The sequence below is a fragment of the Condylura cristata genome, unplaced genomic scaffold, assembly GCF_000260355.1.
Source record: "Condylura cristata isolate star-nosed mole 26May11 unplaced genomic scaffold, ConCri1.0 scaffold00025, whole genome shotgun sequence".
Lineage (NCBI taxonomy): Eukaryota > Metazoa > Chordata > Mammalia > Eulipotyphla > Talpidae > Condylura > Condylura cristata.
This window is the reverse complement of record NW_004567126.1, coordinates 579,821-607,164: the sequence shown is the minus strand read 5'-3', so window position 1 is coordinate 607,164 and position 27,344 is coordinate 579,821. Positions and strand designations below refer to the sequence as shown.

The 27,344-nt window shown below is 47.3% G+C and overlaps 1 protein-coding gene across 3 annotated transcripts in view; it reads left to right on the top strand.

Moving 5' to 3' along the window:
* Positions 1–27,344, top strand: part of SMARCA4 (SWI/SNF related, matrix associated, actin dependent regulator of chromatin, subfamily a, member 4) — a 91,745-nt gene that overhangs the window by 53,172 nt on the left and 11,229 nt on the right. Inside the window, exons 16-30 of one of the 3 annotated variants that reach the window (XM_012729638.1) lie at positions 1,436–1,599; positions 6,847–6,913; positions 8,229–8,339; positions 9,381–9,623; positions 11,414–11,527; positions 12,201–12,308; positions 13,248–13,334; positions 14,100–14,146; positions 15,250–15,416; positions 17,762–17,925; positions 19,890–20,117; positions 20,379–20,477; positions 20,734–20,811; positions 21,513–21,731; positions 24,175–24,428. In XM_012729638.1, coding sequence (XP_012585092.1) covers positions 1,436–1,599; positions 6,847–6,913; positions 8,229–8,339; positions 9,381–9,623; positions 11,414–11,527; positions 12,201–12,308; positions 13,248–13,334; positions 14,100–14,146; positions 15,250–15,416; positions 17,762–17,925; positions 19,890–20,117; positions 20,379–20,477; positions 20,734–20,811; positions 21,513–21,731; positions 24,175–24,428 — 2,150 coding nt within the window. Of the gene's footprint in view, positions 1–1,435; positions 1,600–6,846; positions 6,914–8,228; positions 8,340–9,380; positions 9,624–11,413; positions 11,528–12,200; positions 12,309–13,247; positions 13,335–14,099; positions 14,147–15,249; positions 15,417–17,761; positions 17,926–19,889; positions 20,118–20,378; positions 20,478–20,733; positions 20,812–21,512; positions 21,732–24,165; positions 24,429–27,344 lie in introns of all 3 variants that reach the window. The other 2 variants (XM_012729637.1, XM_012729639.1) reach the window with 2 other exon arrangements.

Below are 27,344 nucleotides of genomic sequence, written 5' to 3'. Positions count from 1 at the left end.
CCTGAGTCTCAGTTTTCCCATCTGTAAAACAAAGATATGATCTGTTAAGTTAGCCACCAAGAAGAAATGAAGTATCTTCCTGAATCCCCCAATAACCCTGAAGTTGACACTTATTTTTTTAAAGATTTATTTATTTATTCATACAGAATTGGGTTACAGGCCAGAGGTGCAGGGGTGGTGAGAGAATTCACCAGAGACAGATTGGGGAGCAGAACAGACAGATGGACGAAGTACACTGCTGAGGGGAGCAGTAAATGGGACAAGAGAGGTCTGCTGTGCTGCATGTGGGTCAGCTCTGGGGCTGGTGATCAAACTCACTTTGAAGCAGCTGCAACTAGCTTGCAGTGCTGTGTCCTAACCTGTTGCACCACCAGGGAGGGCCCCTGAAGTAGACACTTTTATTTATCCTTTGCATTTTATAGGGGTCAGTTGAGAAACAGACTGGTGCTGTGACACTTTAAATAACTTAGCTCATACCTATCAAGGTATGGGCACACATGTGCTTAGTACACATTACTTGGAAGTATTACATTAGAGAAGAATGAGAGGTTAGATGTCTAGAGACAGCAGTTCCTCAGTGAGAATGAAGTGACCAAATCTCTAAAACTTTTTATCCAAGCTTGACTTGGAATAGCCAAGAAACTTGAGTTGCCCTGGAAGTAGATGTTTCTTGACTTCCCCAGCTCATTTACAAACTAAGAGGCAACTAGTGTAACTCCACCCAAAGAACACTTCCTAATTTTCCCTTTGATTATGACCCCGACCACTGACATTTCCTTGAGAGTAGTCTCAGTAACTCGGTGCTGATAGCACATTCTAGTTTGACAGATCTAATGATCAGAAGCCATTGTAATCAAGGGGATTAGAATTTATTTCCTTAATCCACTATGAAACTTTTAGAAACTTTTCCTTCATAATATTACATTCTCTTGGAGAACAATCTCCTTAATTGCCTGTATTTCAAAAAGCTGTGAGCTTTGTGGAAAGCTCTTGGTTAATTTTGAAATGGTGTTTAGGTAGCCATTGGTCATTGATTAGATTCCTCATCAAGTTCACCAAAGGGGTTAGGCCCTTCTGAATTGAGGGTCCAACAGTGTCAAGCAGTGTTGTGCTGGTGTGCTGCCCTGCATTCCTTGCTGTTGGCAGTGACAGATTTTAACAGTTCAAAACTAAGCTATTTAAATGTGCAGTTGTAAAAGAAAATTTATATACATTTATTAGTGTAGCCACCCTGTGATTTTGCAAAGCTGATTTCTGAAGATTAGATAAAGTAAAAAAGGATTGGGTGATTTAGTAGAGCAAAATATGAGCTAAAGATTGTTGTGGGTCATTCATGGTAAGGGAAGAACTTGGTCCCAATTTTGCTGAAATCAGTGAAGTGCAGGAAATGCTCTCAAATCTGGCTTCCGTCATGGCCTGTGCTTCTTTCCTTCAGATCAAAGGCCTGGAGTGGCTGGTGTCCCTGTATAACAACAATCTGAATGGCATCCTGGCAGACGAGATGGGTCTGGGCAAGACCATCCAGACCATTGCACTCATCACGTACCTTATGGAGCACAAGCGGATCAACGGGCCCTTCCTTATCATAGTCCCTCTCTCGTAAGCACCCTCCCTTCCCTTCCACGCCCAGGTTTTAGTTTGCTTAGGCTGCCAGAGCCTGGGTGACTTAAACAAGAGGAATTCTTTTCCTGGATACCACAAATCTGAAGTCAGGATTTCATCAGGGTTGGTTTCTCCTAAGACCTCTCCTTACCTTGCAGGCAACTTTCTCCCTATGTCTTCACATCATCTTTCCATTGTATCTTCTGTATCCAGAAGTCCTCTTATGAGGACATTAATTATATTGGATTAGGGCCTTATGGCCTCATTTTAAAACTTCATTACCTTCTTAAGGAAGTTCCTATCTCAGTATACTCATGTGTGAGGTGCTGGGAGTAAAGGCTTCAACCTGAATTTGGGATTCAGCAAGTTCAGTTTGTTACAAACTGCCTAAGGTTTTAGGGGCAGGCTTAGTCAGAGTGGGCAATGTAGTACCCACCCATCATCCCTACTGGGACAACTCTGTAAGGATGTCCATGCTGTCCTCAAACCCTGCAGCCAGCAAATTCCACACAAAGAGTCTTAGGAACCCATTAGCAGAGTGAAGTGAAACCATTTTAGCAAGCACTGTTTCCCCTCCCAACTGGACCACTGGAGACCCCAGCCTGACCCAGGCAACACTTATACTCAGGCTTGGTGGGGTCCGGGTCCCCAAGTAGTGTCCTAAAGAAGCATTCTCACTAGCTTCTGTTGGTGCTACTGGCTCCTTGTTCGCCGCAGACATTCCTTAGAGGCCATCATTGCACAGGCTGCACTGGGCATCAGCTCAGCAGGGACCACAAAATGGTTAGCCTACCGTAAACTTTCTCTGGAAATTCCAGGATTGTCTGTCCTTGACTCAGCTTAGGTCAGCGTCTGGGAGGTGGCCTGGCCTTGCAGAGGAAACCTTTTACCTTCCTGGTGCTTTTTGGGACCCACTTTGCCCTCGGAAAGCTTAGTGCTGATGCCCAGGTCCCATGGAAAAGCCCTACTGCCTGAGACTCCAGAGGTCGCAGACCCATAGCTGGCAGTCCCAGAACCCTCCCAGAATTCAACTGGGAAAAGTTTACTTCTTCCCTGCCTCCCCTTCCTCATGGTGCCATAAAAAAGACTGCTTTAGTGGAAGCAGGTATACACTGAGAGAAATGTTAGCATAAGACCCTGCTCCCTCCTTTGTGGTCAGACCCAATCTCTTGGTTTCTTGTTCAACCCCCAGCCTCCAGTGGCTGAATTTCCCTGCTCTCTCTCTAGATCCTAAGATGTCACCAAGTTCCACCTGATAACTCAGTTCAGTCTGCTCTTCTGTATCCTGGATGTTTCATTTTTAAACAATTTCAGACCATTAAACAATTGCAAGAGTACAAAGAATCTCCATGGACCTTTCACTCAGCTTCCCAAATTTTTTATAACCCCAGGATAAGACAGTGATGATCATTTAATGCTATTCTAGAGACCTTGTTCAAATGTTGATTGCCCTACCAGCCTTTTTCTGATTTAGGATCCCACTTTGCCTTGCATTGTCGTGTTTCTGTGACATGTCTCTGACAGTTCCATAGTCCATTTTCATTCTTCCTGACCCTGACACTTGATCAGGCACTCAGTAGACAGTCTCTCAGATTGGGTTTGTGTGATATATGTCCTGGTCCTGAAAGCCTGTTGAGAATCCCCCCAGGAAGGGTGCTGTGTCCTTCTGGGGGCCTCATGTCAGGACACACAAGATACCAGGTCTCTACCTGACTGTGGGTAACTGGTCTCATAGAATGCTTGTGAGTTTTCTTCACCTAAGCCTAATAGTTTTCCTTGGTGACGTGTAAATCTCTTGTGGGAAAACATTGGAAACCATGTCCATATGCCATTTCTCATATACTTTCTCCCTTAATTTTAGCAACCATCAGATTCTCACTTGAATAACTGTGGGAGATACCACATAATGTACTTGGATCTCCTTCCACTATTCCTTCGATATATATTAGAATTTTCCTGTAAAGAAAAACTGTCCTTTCTCCCTCATTTACTTAATTGTTCTTTTAATTGCTTATGACAGAATGAACTTTCATCATTAGAACACAAACTGGACACTATGCTTATTTTGTTGCTTAAATTGTCCCAGATTTGACCTGGGACGTCATTCAAGTTGCTTTCTGTGTCCTTCAGCTATATTATTGTGGTTATAGTTTACTTAAGAGTAGTGTCAGATTCACAGAAAAGTTGTGAAAACACTTAAGAGCATATGTTATCCATTGTTGATACAGTTTAAGGTGACCATGTGACATTTGTCACAAGTCACTTGCATATGACCTAACTAAATTCCAGGCTTTATTGGATTTCACTAGTTTTCCCCAGTTTCTGTTCTAGATGAACAGAAGACTATTGCATGTAGGCTTCATATCTCTTTAGCTTTCTCTGATCTGTGACTGTTCCCAGACATCTCCATATTTTGGTGTCCAAATTTTAAGGACTGATGAGCCTTTGTAGGTTGTCCCTCACACCGGGTCTATCTGGTGATTTTCTTTTTCTTTTAAAGATTTATCTATTTATGCATATAAGAGTGGGGGTGTTGCCCAGTGGTACAGGAAGCGTGAGAGGATTTACCAGAGACAATGCGGAGCAGAACACTTGAATTTACTGAAATACACTGCTGAGGGGAGCAGCAGGTGAGACAGGAGAGGTCTGCTGTGCTTAAGGGTCACTGCAGTGGCTCATGCTACAGTGGCTGACAGTAGCTCCATAGTGCTGAGGCTTAACCCTTTGTACCACCAAAGAGGCCCTTTCCTGTGATTTTCTTATGTTTAGTTTGATTATGGGTTTGGGGGTGAAGATCACAGAGGAAAAGTGCCCTGGTTATCATAGCATATCAGGGGCAATTACTGTCAACATGACATGGTTGGTGTTGACCTTAATCACCTGACCTCCTGTTTGTCAATTGTCTATTCTATGAATTGAGTTTCCCCCCATTTTTATATTGTATTGAGAGAGGGGGATAACATAAGGGTCAGGGGTAGTTCTTTTTTACCTCTTGGAGGGAGAAAAAGCTTTAGAATAGAATTTACTCCAATTCGGAATTTTCTGCATGTTAGGTTTATCTTTTCTCTCCCATTAATTCCATTATTCATATTATATGGACTCATTGATATTTTTTTAATACTATGGGCTATACCACAGTAGTAGTTTATCTTCTTGCTCAAATCATTCCAGTCTTGACCATTGGAAGTTGTGTTTGTAACACTAGTCCTTCAGTATATCCCTATCACTGTGGAGTTTTTGACCATTTGACTCAGCTTGTACATTTGCTAGCCAAGACACAGAGACAACTTTTTTGTTCCTTGAGAGTAGTGTTAGAAACCAAGCCCTGGGTGCTTAGTGTGCTTCTTGAAGGACATTACTTCAGGCCCTCTCAGCAATAGCAGCAGGAAATCCACCCTCTTCAACCTGCATCTCTAAATCTATTTCTCTCTGGTCATATGCATCTTAATTATACAAAACACAGTCATATTGCTGCCATCAGGGCTCACTCCATCATCTCCTCCTTGATTATTTGCTTGTTTTCCCAGTGCACATACAACACTTTGAGGACAGTTAACTTGTACCCTGTGAGAAAGTTTTGCTAACTAGAGTACAAGATTCCAAGAGGAATTCCATTTCCTCTTGTCCTGAGGCTCATTTCCCATCAATGCATTACTTTTTAAGGTTAAGTTGTCTCCTTTCCCTCATTATGTTCAGTGAGACTATCACATGCATTCATCTTTATCCTTTTTGCCCATGTAACAGCTCAGACAAGGGTCCAATCTGTCAGATGCTGTCTGTAACCTGTGACTGATGCAGCTGTCCTATCTACATACTGGATGTGCTGCTGTCTGCCATGAGTTTGCTTGTTCTGCCTCCTTGACCTGTGTCTCCCCACCTGTCTCCTCAGTCCCTTCCTGACTTTCTGGCTCTTCTCCCCTCCTATTACAGTTGCTCCCATACCTCAACTTCATCCCTTAGCTTCTCTGGGTGCCCTGACTGTCTGACTGCCCCACCACCATAGGTTAGTAAGTATACACAGACAAGCCTTAGTAAGGGGATACCCAGAACTAGACCATCTAGAGGAGGCTCTTGTCTTCAGATGTCCAGACCGAGGCTCCTCATAGTTTCTACTTGTCCATATCGTGTGACTCCTGCCATCAGGTTTCTTACTTCATAGTTGTAAGGTAGCTGCATACTTCTATCATCTCATCTGGGCTTCCATGATGATGGACAGGACAAAGAGCTTCTAAGTCTCTCCGATCCCCAAGCCTGCTTCAGGAGCTTTCCCCAACTTTCAGCCCAGTGATATGATCCTCTGTCCTGTGACTCAGATAGTGTATGTCCTCATGAATGCCCTTAGCTGTCACGGAGTCTGGTAGCTGTGAGTTTAAGATGGAAACAGCATCACCTCCAATGGAACATCTTTGAAAGAAAGCTGGGTGAACTACAAGCAATCTCTGACACTCTTACTTTCAGTCTTATCTTTTCAAACCACCCTGACTAGATTTTTCAGATGAGTTCCCTCCTCCACCCCCACCTCCCACTGGAAACTCAATGTACCCTAGACTTTCTCCCAGAACCTTTATGGACTTGGTTTTATTATTATTTTCTCCCTCACCTGAGGTTCCATATCAAGTCCTGACTTGGCCCTTCTCACCTATTGTCATATCCTGTCCTCCCTCCTCCTACCTCATTCATCCCACAGAGGAGCGGCCATGGGTTCTTACCCACACTGTTCCAGTTCTCTGCCTGATTTGGTCTCTTCTGCTCACTCATCTTCATTTTGTCTTACTGGGCAGCAACCTTCAGTAGCTTTCATCTTCATTTGAGGTGGCATAAAGAACCTGTGGTGCTTCCTGTATTTCCAGGTCTCCACATATAACTCTAGCTCAATTCTAAACCTGGAACCAGGCAATGAGTCTGCATTTTCCTTGGAGCAGGTCTACAGCACATGACATGGTCTCAAAGGGACCTGCTATCACAAAGCAGTGACAGCTCCTGACCCTCCCTGGCTGTCTGGTAGCCCAAGCAGGCAGATCCAGGTTCTTTCCACCTAGCTAGCATTATCCAACCCACACTTTGTGTGTTCCTCCTTACTCCTCCCACCCAGGACCCCTTCACATCCTTCCCTCCACTAGCTACCATTGTGGATAGTGAATTTCTTTGAGGGGCATGGCTACTGTGTCCTCACTTCCCAATAGTTGTTGGTGAGCTGTTGATATTGGAGCTGTAATCTGCCTGTCTCTTCCTTGTTTCTGTCAGAACACTATCAAACTGGGCGTATGAATTTGACAAGTGGGCCCCCTCGGTGGTGAAGGTGTCCTACAAGGTATGTCACAGCCTCAGGAGGTGAATTAGGGTGTGGGCAGGCCAGGAGGGTACGATGTACAGATAAATGAGGACAGAAGTCACCTTGCATTAATGATACAGCACATACACATGAAGTTTCTTATGTTATATTCAGATTCATAATGCAGATTTCAAATTATTTTGGAAGGATAATACAGAATTTTTCAAGTGAATTCAATTTGTGGAACAGAGACATTAATGCATTCACTGGCACATTTTGTTTGTTTTGCCTGACCTTTGGTTAAAAATCATTCTTGTCCCATGATTTTTTTTTTTTTTTAAAGATTTATTTATTTATTCGTACAGAACTGGGGTACAGGCCAGAGATGCGGAGGGTGAGAGGATTCACCAGAGACAGAGTGGGGAGCAGAACAGGCAGATCGACGAAGTACACTGCTGAGGGGAGCAGCGGGCGGGTCAGGAGAGGTCTGCCTCGCCATGTGGTCGCCTCCGGGGCAGGCGGGAATCGAACTCATGCGGAGGTGGCTTTAGTTTCTCAGTGCAGTGCTTTAACCCGCTGCGCCACCAGGGAGGGCCACTTGTCCCATGATTTAATGAACCTGGGCTGCTAGGAAATGGGACTTGTGAACACTCTCTTGCCTCTTTGAGTGCCACAGATCAGTTCATCCTTTGAAGTGTGGGGCTAATTGTGCTTGTTACCCTGTTAGAGAAACCAAGGCAGAGAGAGCCTTACACAGATATTTACTGGCAAGGTCAGCTTGTGTCCCTGTCTTCTGGAGTCCAGAGCCTGGGGTCTTGACCCTGTGTTGTAAGGGACTTGGCACTGTGATGGGGATAAAGAGGTCCTAACAGTTAGAATAACACGTGGGGGGAAACTTGGTACCCTTGAAGAGCTGTGCTACAAGTTACTCTATTTGCAAGAGCTTATTTAAGAGGCCTAGTGACACTTAGTCTTTCTGGAATGTTAATTTTGAGAAAGTGCTGGGCCCTGACTATGTGAAGCCGGAGTTTGGAACTGGAGAGAAGCTGGAGCTGTCACCAGGGAGATCATGGTGACCTGCATCATATGGGAGGCATTGAGGAATGCCAGGTTTCCCTGCATTCTGAGGGATGCAGGTTGGACCCAAAATGGGGAGAGGAGCTGATTAGTCACCAGGACCTGGATAGGTGGTAGTATAGCCAGCAGGCTTCCTGGAGGACAGTGGCCACATGGACCCCACATTTCTTTCTCCCTCATTTGGCACTCTATATCCAGGTGGGAGGACAGGGTCAGCAGCTGTACTGGAGCTTTTCTCTGGGAGGCTGAGATGTTCATGTTGTCTTCTCCATCACAGGGCTCTCCAGCAGCCAGACGTGCTTTTGTCCCTCAGCTCCGGAGTGGGAAGTTCAATGTCTTACTGACGACGTATGAGTACATCATCAAAGACAAGCACATCCTTGCAAAGGTAGTGTGTCCTATGTAAAACACTCCAGGAAGTGCATGAGCCCTGCTTGATCCAGGATTGTTGTATGTGTGTTGTCATGCCCATCTTCAGAGTCCCTTACAAGTAATTTCTCAGCCTTTCTCATAGGTATGTAAAAAGGCAGCTGCTCTGTAGGAAAGGCCTGGGTCAAGAATAACCTCAAGTTTGCCTCACTGACTGACAGGTTCACAGACTGGCCTGGCATCATGTCAAGAATTTGGGGCCATCTCTGCAGCATGAGGACTGTCTCCTCTTTGGGATTTTCAGCCCACCTTCCCTGTAGGGTTATGGGAGACTAGCCTTATTGCCACATCTCTAATGGCCTTGGCCCTCCATTTGTGCTGGTTGTGCTCTCCCACCACAGACCAAGAATAACAGGCCCTAAAGCCACCCTAAGGCCCACTGTACTGTGGGTCTTGGGCCATTGCTTTGGCGTGGTCTGTGAACTACCATCACAGCCAAACAGTAATAAACTGGGATTTATCTTGGCCTGCAGACTCAATATCATTAGAATTGTTACCTCACCTGAGTCCTTTGGACATGTAATCAATCATCCATAGCCTCTGGGTGTGACCCAACCATCCAGAGCTCACACTTAATCTACCTGGGCTTGCTTCTGCCTTTAGAGGTATTGCCTGCTGATTGGAAAATGAACCCATGACTGAAACCTGGTCCCCAGGGTTCCTCTTAATCAGTGAGGGGTGTGTTACTGGAGTTTTGTTCTGTGCCATATGCCAGTTTATACTAATAATATGGAAACCAGAGTACATTTCTACAAGTTGGTTTATTCACCACCAGCAGGTTACTGGTGTGTCTCCTTTTCTGTGTGTCTGTTTGCACACACAGTATAGTGGCTGAATTTTGTGATCAAGAGGTCCTCATCAGAAGACACTTACGTCCACATTCCCCATCTCCATGTGCTCTTCTGCCTGGAACCTCCTCGCCTAATAGCTGTGAGATGCTCCATCAGCCTGGGCAACCCTACACCTCTTCTCCCTTGACCACCTGTTTTTGGATCTGCAGATACGTTGGAAGTACATGATAGTTGATGAAGGGCACCGCATGAAGAATCACCACTGCAAGCTGACTCAGGTCCTCAACACGCACTATGTGGCACCCCGCCGCCTCCTGCTGACAGGCACACCACTGCAGAACAAGCTCCCCGAGCTCTGGGCACTGCTCAACTTCCTGCTGCCCACCATTTTCAAGAGCTGCAGCACCTTTGAGCAGTGGTTCAATGCGCCGTTTGCCATGACTGGGGAGAAGGTGTGTCTGTGTGTGTGACCGGCCATGGTGGGGAGATCAGGTGGGGCAAGGAGTGCAAGTGGTAGGCTGTCTGCAGAGGAGATCCTAGACTCTGCGGGTTCCCATCAGTGGCATGTGTGCACTGAGGATCCATCACAATAGGTTTAACTCATGCTGGACACTAGGGCCCTACTGTGTCTTCTTGCAACCAGGGAACCCTGGCACCAAGATTGGAGGAACCATGAGAGCTGTCAAGGAAAGGCAGAGAGAACAGTGAGAGATGCTCACTGTTCCCTGCCCCCATGTTCCAGACACAGAGAGGGAACAGTGAGGAACATGGCCCTCAGGCCATTCTGTTAGGGTCTATGAGTCCCTTTAAGGAGTCACATTTCTTGTAAAGAGTATGTTTCAGTCACAGAGCCATGTGGTTGACTCTGTTTATTTTGTTTTTTAAAGGGCACTGTAGCCTGCGTCTCACTCAGTCTATATGATTGTGGTAACATTGTCAGTCTCATAACCGTTCTGGTAACCTGTGCTGTCAGGGGTCAGGTCTTCACTTGATGAAGTCCCCAAATACGCTGTCAGCATGAGCTTACAGTGCTGTTGGAGTTTAAAACTTGTTTGTGGACTGACTGCATATGCTATTGAAAGAGGTTATAAGCCTGGTGGCTGATGTGGGCACAGCTCTGGAGGTCAGCAGCTGGGCCCTTCCCACTTGTTGCCAATAGTGAAGCTTTCCTTGGACAGGTCTAAGACTGCTGGGGTCTCCCCTCTCTGGTACCATTCAAGACAGAAATACTTCTGAAAGAGAAAGAAGACCTTTTGAAGAGTCTCCTAATAATGTTTTAAATTTCAGCCTTCCAAGGCCCCAAACCAAGAACTTGGGAGCAAATGCTTGATTTCATGTATTTTTAAGTGGAGCAGAAACACCCCAAGAGATTATCAAAGTGGCCCCACCAGCACCCCCACCACCACCCCCGGTGGTGCAATGGGTTAGGACACAGCACTGCAAGCTGGCCACAGCTGCTTGAGTGCAAACTCAGTCCCTGGCCCCGGAGGTGATCCACATGGTACAGCAGACGTCTCCTGACCCACCCGCTGCTCCCCTCAGTAGTGTACTTCATAGATCTGCCTATTCTGCTCCCCACTCTGTCTCTAATGAATCCCTCTCACTGCCCCTACATCTCTGGCCTGTACCCGAGTTCTGAATGCATAAATAAATAAATCTTAAAAGAAGACTTCTTAAAAAAAAAAAAAAGAGATTATTGAGGCACCCAAAAAAGAAAAGTTCAGGTGTTACTTTATTTCCTCCAGTTTTTTCTTGACCTAGATATACAGTCACTTTAAAGTAGCATTTCTTTCACTCCATCTTTCCCAGACTTAGAGCAGATTTGGGGCTCCTAATTACAAAGCTCTCTATGAGGATTTTCCATTTTATACTGAATGTCTGTGAATATGTCGTTTCCCACCCCACAGTGCCATCTAGCTTTTTGTTGGGTATATTAATAGGCTTGTAGACCACCAATACACTGTGCTGGTGTGTCTTTTGGTAAAACTACCAGAATATTGTACCCTACAGCCTTCAATTCCATGTCCCAGTAATTCAATGGAAGGTTCCAGATGCTCATATTTTTCACAAGGAAGAAGGTACCTTGCCAAGCCCTTGTAATGCAAAAGGCAGTCTGAAACATAAAGCATGCAAGAAGACACCAAAAATGATCCTGCCCAACACTCCCTATTCATCCAAGTCCCTGCCTCATTCAATCCCTCTGGAGTTAATGTTTGGTTTGGGTGTCTGGTGGGGGTTCCAGGTGGACCTGAATGAGGAGGAAACCATCCTCATCATCCGTCGTCTCCACAAAGTGCTACGACCCTTCCTGCTCCGGAGGCTCAAGAAGGAGGTTGAGGCCCAGTTGCCTGAAAAGGTAATGTAGGTGTTATGAGGGAGAAAACCATGGCAAAATGTTGACGGGGTATGGCTCCCTGGGATGAGCCTCACCTTTCAGCTCTCCCATGGTCACTCCATCCCCCCTTGAAGGGGAAGACAGGTTGGAGAACAGACTCCCACTTGCTTCAGTGACCATGATGCCTGAACAGGTTCTGCCCACATGTCAGGGACTTGGAGGCCATGGGCTCAGGGTTGAGTCTGCTCCCTAACTCAGGATGGCTCTGAATTCTTGCCCAGGGACCTGGTCCCATGTTGGCCCAGGATATCCTCTCTTCTCCCCTGCTGATACCCTCTAGTAATGCTTGCCCTTTCTTTTCTGCCCAGCTGTGGCAGGGCCTTTGAGAGGTGGTCAGGTTGTTCTTTGTGTCCCAAGATCTCTCATACACACATATTCCCTGATTCTCTCTCTCTTTCACCTCTCCTCCCACCTCCAACCCTTTCCTCTTTCTCTCTGCTCTGGTACCTCTATCAAAGCCCAAGTTTCCCTTTACCCTCCTGACTTAGGGGGAGTCAGTTTTTCCTTGTCACCCACATGTGCCAATCAGAACACTTTCTGGGGCTCAGGATGTTCACAGATTGACACAGACTACGCTGGAGCTTAGGTTCCAGCCTTCTGGACTTCCCCTAACTGGCATCTTGTGCCCCTGCAGGTGGAGTACGTCATCAAATGTGACATGTCTGCACTTCAACGCGTGCTCTACAGACACATGCAAGCCAAGGGTGTGCTATTGACTGACGGCTCGGAGAAGGACAAGAAGGTTGGTCTGGGGACCCAGCTGTATAGGGCTTGAGCACAATGTAGTTAGTGACCCTTATGCCTCCTTGGGATTTATTGTGAAGTCAAAAACATTCTGTGGGTGACCTTGAGGCTGTCGGCAGCCACGGTAAGCTTGTGCAGAGAGGTCAGCAGAAGCAGAGACACTTGTCTCAATTTGTGGGTCACATTTGTCTGGTGTCCTCTTTGCTTATTAAATGCTGGCTCCTAGAGGTGTCTCAGTAGCAGCATGGGACCCAGTACTGCTCTCAGCAGAAGTAGAATGTTCTATTGAATTTTCTCAATTGGTAAAGAACTGTAGTTGCTGAACCCTACCTTTACCTTGTTATCAAGTGAAGTTGGGGGTTCCAGTGGAAAGGAGTGGGGACTGTGTGCGTTGCTGCCCTCTGAGACAACTCTGAGGGTACCAGGTCATTTCCACCCAGCTCCCCTCACCAGTACTGAAATCGTGCACCCAGGGGGCATACCAGCTTCCCCTGTTTTGGACTCAGTGTCCTGAATTCCACTTTGTCCCCCCCCCTTTTCACTAGATGTGGTGTTTGGGCCCCTTTTTATCTGCGCTGTTGTAGCTCAGTACCCACCTCATACCCCATTCTTGCATACCCCATCCCTCCCCCTTTCACCTGAAATTTTTCAAAGTCATCATGACTTTTTGGGTTATAGCCTCTTAGAGGCCATAATATTATGCTTAGAACAAAGCATTCTAATTCGACTTCAGCTTCATGCCAGTCTTACTTCTTTTTTGTCCCACCAGCCACTCTCCATTTACTACCCTTTCAAGCATGCCAGTTGGTCTCTGCTCTTTCTCAAGCTCTGTTCAAGCTTCTGAGCCCATGGGTGCCAGCTCCTCACTCCTGGTTTCCCTGCCCCGCCCTACCCCAGCACCAGACCTGATTTGAGAACCTCTCTTCTACCTCTCCAGGGCAAAGGTGGCACCAAGACCCTGATGAACACCATCATGCAACTGAGGAAGATCTGCAACCACCCATACATGTTTCAGCACATCGAGGTGAGGCCTGGTACCAGGAATGAGGGGCCTGGCAGGAGTGTGAACTTGTGGGCATTCAGTTCACTCATGAGGCTCACCTCTCAGAGACACCTGTTTGTGCTAAGCCCCTTGGCAGAGCCAGGGTTTTAAATAGTAGTTTTTATCATGTTAAATAGATAATATCAGTATATTTGTCTCTCGATTTTTGGTTTGTAAGCACTTATTGTAAAGAGTCCAAATGGTGTAGGGAAATAAGTTCTAGAAGCCAAAGCCCACACTCATATACTCATTGAAGCATTCATACTGTTGTTGGGAGTCATTTTCCTATTTGATGTGTTCTGCTACCTCTGTGGGCACACTAGCTTTTCCCAGCCATGACTGTGGCCCCCACAACCTCAGGTTGGAGCACTGAGAGCATCATCCCTCTTTATGAAGTCTCTGGGTTAGACTGTTTTGAGTTGTAGTGTCCTTCAAGAATCTGTATTCTTCTTTCTGAAAAACACATGTCTGTATTTTGGCATAAAGCTTCAGGGTCACTGTAAATCCTCTGCCACTCTGAGGACAGTTTTACTCTGTTCTTGTGAACTCTTTGTGGTGGTTGAGAGTGCTAATGCTGTGACTTCTTTCCTTTGTTGGAGGAGCAGCAGGGAAGGAGTACCAGTGGGTTCAGTGTCTCCGGCCCGGGTGCCACTGTGGAGAACTGCTGAGCACTGGTGCGAAGGCTCAGAGGCATGGGGCTGGGTGCTATTCCTGCCCCACACTGACCCGTCTCTGGTTCCGTTGCAGGAGTCCTTTTCCGAACACTTGGGGTTCACCGGCGGCATCGTCCAAGGGTGAGAAGCTTCCCAGCTTAATGGGGTGGGCAGACAGTGTACATAGAGGTGCTTCTCACTTGTTTGCTTGGTTTTATTGTTATATTTGTCCGGTTGCAAAGACAGTTTATTCATAGGAGAAATTTTAGAAACTCTAGATGAACCCAAGGGAAGACTAAAAGCCATTCACACTTTGAGAGTTGACCACTCAAAACTCTGATAGTCTCCCAGGTCCCCCATTGCCACCTCTAGGCTCTGGAACTCGTGACAACTTCCTTAACTCCTCTGAGCATGAGCTCTGTTTGCCAGCTGGGAGGTACCCTTTATACAACACACTGTCCATTTGCCAGGGCTATATTTTCTCCAGCATTGTTTGTGGTCAGCTCAGAAATCAGTAAGCCCTGGTGTTGGATGTGGATTCAGCCTCTAGATTTCACCACTGCAAACAGCCAGCCTTTCCAAAGGACATTCTGATGCTAAACCTATTGTTTTCTATCGTGGCAGTAAGCCATTACCAAGAGGCACCTAGTGAAAGACCAAAACTTTCTGTTGTTGTTAAAATTTTATACCAGGTTGCATAATGTCCCACAGACCTGGACAGACCTGGGCTGACATCCTGCCCCTGGCATATTACCATTGTGCTGCCAGCCTTAGTTTCCACATCTGTAAACTGTGGATTGTTGATGGAGTGAATGAAACTGCAGTGGCCCTCATCCCTGCATGTGGTGTGGTGCACTTTCCTATTTGAGTTTTTGCTCATGGGTGTTCCTTAACAGAAGAAGGACATGGCCCGACTTCCTAGGGTAGCCTTTCACAGCTGTTGTCTCAGCTTAGATACAACAGCAGCATCTTTTATTCTTACGAGTATCCAAGTTGTACAGTAATACATGGTCGCCCTTGACCAGTGATGACCTGCATTTATTTTAGTTGAAATAATTTTGCTGAAATGTTGGGTGGTGATCATGGCATTTGCCTAGAAAGCCATTTCTATGCCCCTGTGCCTAATGACCAGTCTAGGTGGGTTCTGGTCAGCCTGGAGATGGGAGCCGAGCTTCCTCCTCTGCCCATCTTTAAGATGCTGATGTTAACATTATGTGTGTTCTTCCCCCGCCTCTGCTTACCAGACTAGACTTGTACCGAGCCTCAGGGAAATTTGAGCTTCTTGATAGAATACTTCCTAAACTCCGTGCCACCAACCATAAAGTGCTGCTGTTCTGTCAGATGACCTCCCTCATGACGATCATGGAAGATTATTTTGCATATCGTGGCTTTAAATACCTCAGGCTTGATGGTGAGTATGACCGAGAGAGAATGTTTGTAAATCGGTCTTGTTGTTCACTGCTGCTGAAGCCTCTGGCTGGTATGCCCTCCTTCCCAAATCATAGCGAGGCCTAGAGACTCTGTTTAGGTAGCAGCACACTGAATGGCATTGTGGGCCTGGAAAGGAAGGGCCTGAAACATGACTTAATCAGCGCCCACGCTCTGGGAGAGACCTGATCTGGACTGGCACCTGAGGTCACCAGAACACAAGCATTGTGGTCTTTGCACTACTGTGCTGGGGCCATTGGTTAAAGGGTACCCAGTGGTCCTGTTTGGTTGGAAGTAACAGAAATTTGTGTTCTGGGCATAAGGGGAAAAAGTCTTGATAGATCACATAACTAAATCCCAGGGGTTAATTTGCTTCATGCACAGCTGAGTCCAGGTGTGCAGATGATGTTGGAGGGGAATTTTCTGAGCTCTTTAATCCACTGCCTATCTTGGCTTTAGTTTCAGGCATCCAATCTAGGCTTTCTTTCTGCCTGCTCATTGTCCCCAACAGAGAAACCCATATGTTTTCCCAAGACATCTAGGGACTGGTTCTTACATGTTTCTCCACTGCCCAGGAAGCTATGAGCTGCCGTCAGGCCTTACAGTGGAGTCAGTCAGCAGAAGAGGCAGGGAATCGGATGCCTTAGGGTAAACAGTAACAGTTGCCCCATAACAGCACTCCTCTGAGACCCTGTACTCTTATGAGTAATCCCATTCCTGCTTTTTTCCCAGCACATGGGAGCTCCAGGGAGATGGGGGCTGAGTGAGAATTCTGTCAGATCCTGGCAGGACCCAGTGGTCCAACACTGGCCAGCTGGGCAGGAAGGTGCAATGGCAAGTTCTCTACTTTGTCAGACAGCTGAAGTGAGCAGAACTTGTAAGGAAAAAGAACTTGGGAGCTGCTGGGACAAACACAGCTAAGCATGTTTCTTTTTTCCATCACCACTTCTCAAACCGTTCACATAAGCAGGTATATCTCCATGGCAGCACACAAAACCTATGTCCCCTATAACTCATAGATCTGTGATTTAACATACCTCTGACCTGTGGCTGCTGGATGGGTCCACTAGGGGGAACTTGCCCTGCTCCCCTAGTTGTCTGCCCTGGATCTTGGGTTTCTGGTGAGAGCACCCTTTCTAAGCTCAGTCTAGTCCTGTTCCCCTATACTCCTGCCTCCTTCAGGGGCTTCCTGTTGTGTATCAGTGCTGGTGTGGTCACATCTCACCTTACCCTTGCTTCTGTGCTCTGGTCTCTCCAGCTGCCTCTCAGGTCTTTCAGGGCCCAAGCCTTTGTGAGAGTCAGTCCCAGGAAGTGTCACTTCCCCAGCCCTCAGAAAAGGCCATATTCAGAATACCTGCCCACCCTTCTTTGTTTGTTTGCACTATTTTTTTTCCTTCTCCATGATGAATCATCTTGTAAAGATGGACGCTTGTATGCTTGTATGCTTGACTATGACAGTATCTTGCATGGTCACTGCCACAGTAATAGATAATCCAAGGGCGAGAGCTGGGGGCTCGGTGACATGCTGTGAAATCGAACCTTCCACCATCAGAAGGTTGTGATAAGAGTTGGTAAGAGAGACATGTCCTTCCACCTACATGGCTCCTTTGCTGCCCCAGGCCTCAGCCCTTCTTGAGGCAGCTATGAGCACATCTAGAGCTCAGGTTTTACCATGAAGCTTAGGCCAGTGGCAAGAAATATTTAATTTTTGTTTTATTACCAAAAATGATTCCTGATTTTGCCAAAGGCACCTTTCAACTTGCAGGAACCTGAGGGGCTTATGTCCCCCTGATGCAAGTGCTAAGGATCTTATCCTAGGCTGTCCCATGAGAAACCCTATGACTCAATGGCAGGAAATAAATTCCTTTTAATTTCCTGTACTTACCTTTATATGGTTCTTGTCAGCCCGAAAATCCATTGCAAGAGCTCCAGAGACCCCCTTGGTTATTTGGGAGAGGATTGGGGTGGGGTTTTATTCCTAGTGTCTTCTGCTACCCATGGGATAGCTGAGCAAGGGTCTGTGGCAACAATATTGGTGACAGGGGTGGGGGGGAGGGCGCAGGCCCTGTCTCCCAAGAGCTCCATTTCACATAGAGACAAACTGGCCTTTTGGGACTCATTTCTATTTCCTCCAGGCAGGGGGAATGTCATTCAATAGTGTCACTGTAAATCTTGGTTGCCTACTAATTGTAACCCACAGCCATGTGTTAAGTGTGACTGTGGCTCACGTGGCCCCGTATGACATATGTGGGCACTGTCTCTTCTCTCTGTCTCCATACCTCCACTTGTAGACACCTTGCTAATAACTGTTCTTTCTGCACCCGGCAGGAACCACAAAGGCAGAAGACCGGGGCATGCTGCTGAAAACCTTCAATGAACCAGGTTCCGAGTACTTCATTTTCCTCCTCAGCACCCGGGCTGGGGGGCTTGGGCTGAACCTCCAGTCGGCCGACACTGTGATCATTTTTGACAGTGACTGGAACCCCCACCAGGTAAAGCACTTGGCACCATGTGGACAGGGGGTTGAAACCTTGGGGGACATCTAGGGGTTTCAGTGCCACTGAAGCTCCATAGGGTCCTAGAGACAGTTGCTAACAGGACCCACAGTATCTAAAGACTTTGGAGAGAAGCCCAGAGAGGACTTGTTGTCCTCTGTTTCTTTTAAATAATTTTTATTTAATTCCATTGGCGTAAGAAAAAAAATTGTGGCATTAGATAAACGTGTAAGAATGTGAAAATGCCACAATCCTGTTGGCCGGCAGCCACCCTTGATATTTCCATAATGAGCGTACTTTCAGGCCTCACTTGTGCTTATGTGATCATTGGAGCACATTTTGTATGCGGCTGCTCCTGTTTCTCACCTGTATACCCTACCTGAGATCTTTCAGTAGATACAGGGATATTTTATTCTATGGTTATGATAGTTCTAAAGTATTTAATTTTTCCTTGTGCTTCATAGCAAAAATTGTGTTCTTGTTTTATTAGGAAATGCAAATACCAATAACTGAGAGTAACATTGATTTAAAGTCTTTTTCCCATCATTCACTGACTCCACTTTTCTCTGAGCACATGCCAGCATCCATACATGTCTGTTCTATTTTTGACAGAAATACAAAATGCTCCAGTATGTGTTTCTTCTTTTTTAGTATTCGGTGTTCCATCTCTGAACCCACTGGGGCTCTACCTAGTCATTTAATTGGCTGGTAGCTGCCCTAGCATATGGCAGCTCTGAGACTTTCACTCAGACTCCAACTGATAACCTGGGTTTTCTGTTTTTTAGCATGACTGCTAGCCTCAGGAGCCTCCTGAAACTTTCTCTGATTTCCCTTACAAGTTAGATTGCATGGGCCAAGCTGTGTCCCCTTCATGTTCTGTTTCTTTCTGCCAAAGTGATCCCTGGAAACCTACCCCTATTTCCTCTTCCTGGCAGGATATGAGCATGCCCTTCCTCATAAGTCTGTTGACTCTGGTTACCAGTGTATAATTTTAGCCTGTCTGCTGGGTGAATGTCCTAAGTGATTGGTAATGTCTCTTTCCACTGTTACCCTAGAAGGTTGTTCCTGACCAAATCTTGATGACTGGGCATTTTTCCAAGAGGTATGCCTCTCCTGTCAGGAGGCAGGTGGCTCAACATGCTGAGGCTCCTATGTAGCTCTGTGCTCTGCCACATCAAGAGGCTGCTTAGCTCCCTGTTGCAGGGCCAGGGTGTACACAGAAAGCATGAAGACCTAGTTGGGGCTGAACTATGGACACTGGCACTCCTGTTCCCCACCAAGCGTGGCCTATTCCTCCCCCATTGCGTGTAAATCTTGCATTCAGCCCCTCTCAGCTCCTAGCTCCATACACAGGATTGTGTTGGAACTCTCCTGGTTATGTGTTGGGAGTATTGACACAGATAGCATTTACAGCCATGCTCCCACTCACTGAGCAGAGCCTGCAGTGCGCCGATAGCCTTGAGTGGGACCTGTATCAGCAGAATTGGTCTTGAAGCTCAGAAAAGTTGGGCCTGCATTTCTCAGTGAGAAGATAGCAGAGCTCACAACCTAATTCTAGGGGAATCACTACAGTGCTGCCAGATTTGGCCCCATCCTATTAGTGGTGCCTTGTCATGATGCTGGCACACCAAGCTCGGCACCTTCCTGGTGTCAGCAAAGTGACCCACACAACTATGACAAGAATTGCTTGGGACTATAACCCCCAGGTCTTACCCAGTAAGGTAGAAACCCAGCAAAGTAAAAAAAAATACTTTTGACAGAAATTGGGCAAGATCTTTCTGGCAGAGGCTCAAAGTCATGTTCCTGAGCTGCCAGTTTAGTGCATCTGGTTGGGAGGCAGAATAGCCATGCAGAACGACACACGCAAAAATTTGGAAGTTCCCTTCTTTTCCTTTAGCATCAAAAGGTTGACTTAGATGTCTAAAAAGCTGTCTTGAGACTGACAGGCATCTCTCCCACAGGACCTACAAGCACAGGATCGTGCCCACCGCATCGGGCAGCAGAATGAGGTGCGGGTGCTCCGCCTCTGCACAGTCAACAGTGTGGAGGAGAAGATTCTTGCCGCAGCCAAATACAAGCTAAATGTTGACCAGAAGGTCATCCAGGCCGGCATGTTTGACCAGAAGTCCTCCAGCCATGAGAGGCGTGCCTTCCTGCAAGCCATCCTGGAACACGAGGAGCAGGATGAGGTGAGCATAGCACCAGCCCCGACCCCCTCCCCAGCGTGAGTGGTGGACGCATGAGCGGCTTTCATTTTTGTTTTTTTACCTTTTTTGCACTTTTTTTTTTTTTTTTTTTTTTTGAATCCCTTTGGAGTAAAGGGAGTGTGGGCTGAAAGGAACGAGGATGAGTACTTGCTTTTTCTTTGAAGTGGTTTTTTTTTCCTAAACTGCTGGTGAAAGACGCCGGATTGACAGCCCTGGAGACTGAAGTCCTCTATTTATCCACAGAGCAGACACTGCAGCACGGGCAGCGGCAGTGCCAGCTTCGCCCACACTGCCCCTCCGCCAGCGGGCGTCAACCCCGACTTGGAGGAGCCACCTCTAAAGGTGAGAGGGGTAGTTCAGTCTCCATGCCCATTCAATCCTCGGCTTCTCGGCTGAGACGGCCAGCAGGGCCCTGATCCCACGGAGCGTGCGTGTGCGTGTGCGTGTGTGCCTCTCGCTGCCGTGTGGGTCCCCATCCACCGCAGCCGGACTGGGACCGCCAGCTCATTTCCCATGGATCGCCGCCGCTCGCCTCCGAGCACGGCTGCCGCCCACCCTGGCCTCCCCACACTCGGACTAAACATATGAAATCTTGTAGGAAGAAGACGAAGTGCCTGATGATGAGACTGTCAACCAGATGATTGCCCGGCATGAGGAGGAGTTCGACCTGTTCATGGTGAGCGCCACGAGCACAGGTGGAAGCTGCTTTTCTGTATCATATACATTCAGGCTGCCAGGCTTCCACCCACATGAAGCATGGGTGTTCTAAGGGGTTCATATTTCTGCCCCCCTCCCCAGCATCAAACAAAGCAAAATATTATCAGTGATGGAGTCATCCCCCATCATGTAGTAGAGCTGGGGGCAGCTCTCCAGAGAGGTTCATGAAGCCTCCTAATTGACCATCTTTCTTCCCTGACCTCTAGAGTATTTTGTAGGGACAGTGGGAATCTCACCAAGTAATCATTTTGCTGAGTGTTACTGGACAGGGCTCTGAATCTCCCTTTCAAAGGGAGTTAACAAGCCAATCATTGGTGCAGATCCCACTCTCCACCTTTGGTGGAAAGCAGATTTGGCTTTTGATGCAGCCAGGTTCTTGGCCCCATCAGGCTTTGCACCTTCTGCTAAAGCCAAACCCTTGAATTGCCAGCTCATTTCACTTCCTTTTCTGTTCTCTTCCATCATTTCCAGTTCTGGCTAGCTCCTAGGCAGAACTTCTAGCCAGGATCTGACATAGAAGCCAGTTTGGCCACAGCAAAACCCAGAGCAGCTGGGTAACTCCCACTGCAGTGCTGGTCCTGACCCTAGTCCACATGTACACCTGGATTTTCCTGTGCTGATGTCTCTCTCTCTGTCCTACCCATTTACGGGGATCTCCAGCGCATGGACCTGGACCGCAGACGTGAGGAGGCCCGCAACCCCAAGCGGAAGCCACGGTTGATGGAGGAGGATGAGCTTCCCTCGTGGATCATCAAGGATGATGCTGAGGTAGAGCGGCTGACCTGTGAGGAAGAAGAGGAAAAGATGTTTGGTCGTGGATCCCGCCACCGCAAGGAAGTGGACTACAGCGACTCACTGACTGAGAAGCAGTGGCTCAAGGTACATGCTGGAGAGGGCCGGCAAGGGGCAAGCTTGAAAGATTGGAGGCTGAGTCTCCAAGGACCTTGTTGGTTGTTTTTAGTTGGTTTTCATTAATCAGTGTGACATTTTTTAAAGATTTCTTTGTATTTATGCATATTAGAACTGGTGCAGGGATGAGAGGATTCAACAGAGACAGAGTGGAAGCAGAACATGCAGATTGACTGAAATACACTGCTGAGGGGAGCAGTGGGTGGGACAGGAGAGTTCTCTGCTTTGTGGATTATTAGCTCCCTGGCCAGGGATTGAACTCAGGCCATCATGGCAATAGCACTAAATAGCACTTAATCCCTAGGCCACCAGGGAGGCTTCACAGTTAGACTTCTAATGTGAGGTCAGGTGTGGTCAGTTCCTCCTGACAGTGTGAAGGAAGGCATGTTCTTGCTACCCCCACGTCACTTAAATCTTACTGGGGGAGTAATTGGCCTTTCAGCTATATATATCCACGTCTCTATGAGGTTAAGTTACAATATTGACTACTTTAGCTTAAAGTATTTGGTCACAGTAGCAGATTTGTGGTTGTCACATCATCCTGAAAGGTAGTCAGGAGTTGAGTTTGTCACCCCCAGAGCTGCACATCATGCTGGCTTCTTGGAAGGAGGAGGGACAAGTCCTTATCTTAGGCTTGCAGCTGCAGCTGCACCTTGGGGTGACATTGAGCACTCCCCCCACCTGCCCACCTGGCTGTGGACCCACTGCACCTGCTCAGGTCCCGTAGCAAGCACTGAGCTCAGCACCAGTGATGCAGTGATACATCAGATTACTTCCCCAGTCCAGGTACTTGAGTGTCTAGATGATGGTTAAAATCCAACCCTGAGGTTATTTAACCTGAAATAACATTTCCCAGAAAGCATATGGCATCTTTCAGCTGTTCCTTGCTGAGTGCTCTACTGCTTAAAAGTGACACTTCCCAAAAGGCACAAAATGATGTAAAAGTAAACTGTTGTGTTATTTAAAAAAAAAAAAGTGACGCTTCCTGCCTAGGCCTCTGGTCAGGTCCTCTGAAGATCACCTGTACCTCTGGAGCCCCACATTCTGTGTGGCCTTGGTCCCTTCCTAACATCTCAAATTTGCCAGCTTGCTAAACAAGCACTGAACTGTGCGTGAGAGGGCCATTGAAACCTGCCAGTGAAGCAGGTGAAACTTGAGTGGTTGGATGGGGTGCTGCAGTCCCCAGCCACTGGCCCAGAACTTCAGGCCCAAGAAGAGAACCCCTGATAAGGAAATGCACTCTTTTTGCCTCCAACAAGCTCCCCTGGAAACCTGGCTTCCCATTACTTTGTTTTCAGGGGCAAAAACATGGAAGTTAGTTATTTTCATTTCATTAATGTATCGGGCCCTTCCTGGTGGTGCAATGGGTTAAAGAGCAGCACTGCAAGCAGGCAGCAGCGGCTTCAGTGTGAGTTTGATCCCGCCCCCGGAGGTGACCCACGTGGCACAGCAGACCTCTCCTGTCTTAACCCCTGCTCCCCTCAGTGTACTTCGTCGATCTGCCTGTTCTGCTCCCCACTCTGTCTCTGGTGATTCTGCTCACCACCCCTCTGGTCTGTCCCCCAGTTTTGTATGCATAAATAAGTAAATCTTAAAAAAAGAAAACTAATGTATCAGGATTGTTTTAAAATTAATATTGTTTAAAAAAATTAAATTAATGTTGTTTATAGTCATGTCCTTTGGCTCAACAATTTCATTTCAGGAATCTATTAGAAAGGCAAATGTCAGTCATGGCTTTACTCAAAGCACACCCACACCCCCACATCCAAAAAAATATGGAAACAACCCAAATGCCCCAAAAGGGGGAGATTAAGGCAAACTACCATGAGATTCTGAACAGATATCAAAAAATTGTGTTGCAGAGAAGCGACAACAAATATACCAAGGATAGAATAAGCAAAAAGATGAGTCTTGATGTGGTATGTAGATGTGACTTCAGCATTGTCTTCATTGTGCACAAGAGCATGGAGGTGTGAGAAGCCTTCTGGAGGTAGATTAGTGGTGATGGCTGCACCTGATGTGAATGGACTTAATACCACTGAACTGTGCACTTGAAATGGTTGGCGTGGTTAATTTATGTTAAACATGTTCTATACATTAAAAAAAAAATGCAGAGTGTTGAAAGCAGAGCAATTATTAACAATATCACCTCTGGGCGGTGGATTGCAGTATTCTGTTCTTCAGCCTCCACATAGTGAGGATATAACTCTAATTCATAAAGACATGAAACTGTTTAAAGATGGGCTTGGGTGGGTGCATGCTAGGGGCAGTGCTGGCTCTGCACAGTCCCCAGGAGCCTGTCAGGAGCCCCAGTGCGTGTCCTGTCCCAGCTGGGCCCCATAGGTTTGCATCTCGGTCTCTTCTTGTCAACCTCGGTGCTGGCTGTCCTATTTTACCACTATTGACCCTGAAGGCCATCGAGGAGGGCACGCTGGAGGAGATCGAAGAGGAGGTCCGGCAGAAGAAATCATCTCGGAAGCGCAAGCGAGATAGTGACGCCGGCTCCTCCACCCCGACCACTAGCACCCGCAGCCGTGATAAGGATGATGAGAGCAAGAAGCAAAAGAAGCGTGGGCGACCTCCTGCTGAGAAGCTGTCCCCTAACCCTCCCAACCTTACCAAGAAGATGAAGAAGATTGTGGATGCTGTGATCAAGTACAAGGACAGGTAAGCCAAGGGATGGGATGAGCAGCTCTCAGGGGACCCTGGAGGGACCTTGCTGGCCTGTGGGCACTGAGCACTGACTTTCCATATACCTGATTTCATCCTGTCGCTCCACAAGAACTGGTGTATCTCTTTCTCAGTGCCCTGCCTTGTGGTACCCATTTCTGTAGAAGGAAGCACATGAGTGGTATCAGCCTTGATGAGGTGGGAAAAAAAGGGTGCTTTCTATAACTCCATAGTTAAACTCTGTAATTGAATTAAGCATGGACTCTGGACTCTAAGGAGAGAATGAGTTGTTACAGCTTGATTTTTCCTGAATGCCAAAGAATGATGGCAAGACATTGTCATGTTGAAATCAGAGATGGGACCCTGCCTCACAGAGAATGGCTTTGCACCCTGACATTTTGTGGCTAGTCTTGATTGGATCTTGGTGAAGATGTACTTCCCACTGTGGAGCCACAGTGTGAAGAAATTTGAGGTTCTGCAGTATTATACCACTGATGGGCTCTGGCACAGGCTGTCACAGGGTCCATGGTAGCCTCTGGGGCCGGTGCCACTTGAGCAGAGCCTACAGATAAGCAGGGAACCACAGAAGGAAGAGGAGGGAATGAGCATCACAGGCTGAAGGGGCAGCAGAGTACGTACAGGGACCCAGAGGCTGAGTGTCCCGCATCCAGAGGCCTCTGGAAGACAGGCCTACATGCAGGGTTTCAAGGTATAGTTTCTCTGTGGTGATTAGAATTTCAAACTGCATTGAGAACCTGTCATTCAGCTGCTAGAATCAACACTGGGATTACAAAGTTGGAAGTAGGACATTTTTACTTTAAAACCTAAACCTATATGTAAGTCTGGGAAGACTCCTGGTCAGATTGGGCCTTTGTGTGCTGCCCATTTGGGTCTTCATCCCTTACTCCTTTAGCAAGAGTTAGCTGCTGGTGGCTGAGGCATTCAGGCAGCATTGCCAAATGCTCAGGGCACACCCTTTGGTGCTTTTGGGAATATCTCAGAGCAGGGTATATGCTACAAGGCACTGCCTCAGCAGACAGAGGACTCAAACACCCCCCCCCCCCAAAACCCCCATAGAGCCAACTCTTCAGGTTGGGGTATGATGCTCAGCCATTCACAGCTGTGAGGCAGACTCTTGCTGCAATAAAGACCATTTTGAGGTGTTATGTGCCCTGAACTTGATGACCATACTAACGTCACAGAAAAGGTCTTTCGTTCCTTGGAAACACTAGGCTCAAATGGCCAGAAAGATGGTGCTGCATCCAGACCAAACAGGCTAAGCACCCCAGGGTCACTGAGTCTTCCAGCCCTTTGCCCTGCCAGGAAACAGCAGCTCTTTAACACCAGAACTTGAATGTCAGATATCTGGGTTCAACCTTTATTTTTCAAGCACCCTCAGAAGTAGAGGCCCCATGCCTAGTGGCTTAGGGAATAAATCTCAGCACTATAAATGCTCTCACCACGATGGCCTGAAGTCAACCCCTAGCCAGAGAAGTACCCACACATGACACAACAGACCTTTCTATCTCACCCCCTGCTCCCTTCAATAGTGTATTTCAGTAAATCTGCCAGTCTGCTGTTCAATCATATCTCTGGTGAATCCTCTCACCCCCCCCCCCACACTCTAGCCTGCACACTTCTAGCCTGTGCAAAAATAAATAAAATCTTTAAAAAAAAAAAGGGCAGCGACTCCTCCATGGGGCTGTGGAGACCCCACATGAAGTAGCATGGGCGTGGACCATGCATGTTGCCCCATGAACAGCACCAAGTTCACTTTGGGTGAGGGAGGATTCTGGCCAGATCGGCAGTTGAAACTTTCCCTGGTCTGGCAGGCACTGCCCTAGCAGTGCTGTCCTGCTCTTGCATGAGTCCTGCACTTCCTCAGTTAAGTCAGAGAGCGAGTGACTCTTCAGAGTTGAAAAGCTGTTAATTGATTTTCCAGAAAAAGTACAACAGTATAACAAGCCCCAAGGAAGGTTTTCAGGCTAAAGTATTCTCCAAAAGAGGGTTCGGTAGGTGACTTCAAGCCCCCGAGGGCCCTGAAGAGAGGGGAGAGACAGTAGGTATATCTGGGACCCCTCCTGTATGAGGACAGAGAGACCCCAGGTTCAATGGACTCAGGCTTTGGCATCCATGGGAATGGGTGTGCCCCAGAGAAGGCATGGATGTGGGATATCTTGAACATCAAGCCTAAAGGTGGGCAAGGGCCATACTGAGAGCCCAGTGAGGCTCATTAAGCTTTGTGGAGATTCTGAGCCCACCACAACCTTTGCTGGAGGAAACTCCACTTGCCCTGTCATTTCAGCCCCAGGCTTCACTGCCTGATGGTGATCTCTGTGGTGGAATCACTTTATGTCCTGAAAAAGAAAACAGGGCAACCAGTTTACAAGGATCTGAGAACTAGAATAAAAGTTTTCAACATACCTGGCCTCTGCAAACAAGTAGATGGGGTGATTAGGTCACACCTTGAGCCCTCCCACCCATCCCACTGAGCCCGGAGACCAATATGAGAGCCTTCTAAAGCACTCAGAGTATTGTAGCAAGCATTTACTACTGCTGTGCCCAGGGGAAGCAAAAATGTGTTCATGAAAATAGAAGATGGGGCCCTCCCTGGTGGTGCAGTGGGTTAAAGAGCGGCACTATGAAGCTATCTGCAGTCATAGCAGCACAAGTTCAATCCCTGCCCCAGAGGTGACCCACATGGTGCAGCAGACGGCTCCTGTCTTGCCCACTACACCCCTCAGCAATGCACTTCGTCAACCTGCCTGTTCGGCTCCCTACTTTGTCTCTAGTGAATCCTCTCACTACCCCTATACCTCTGGCCTGTACCCCAGTTCTGTATGCATAAGTAAATCTTTTTTTTTTTTTTTTAAGATTTATTTATTTGTTCATACAGAACTGGAGTACAGACCA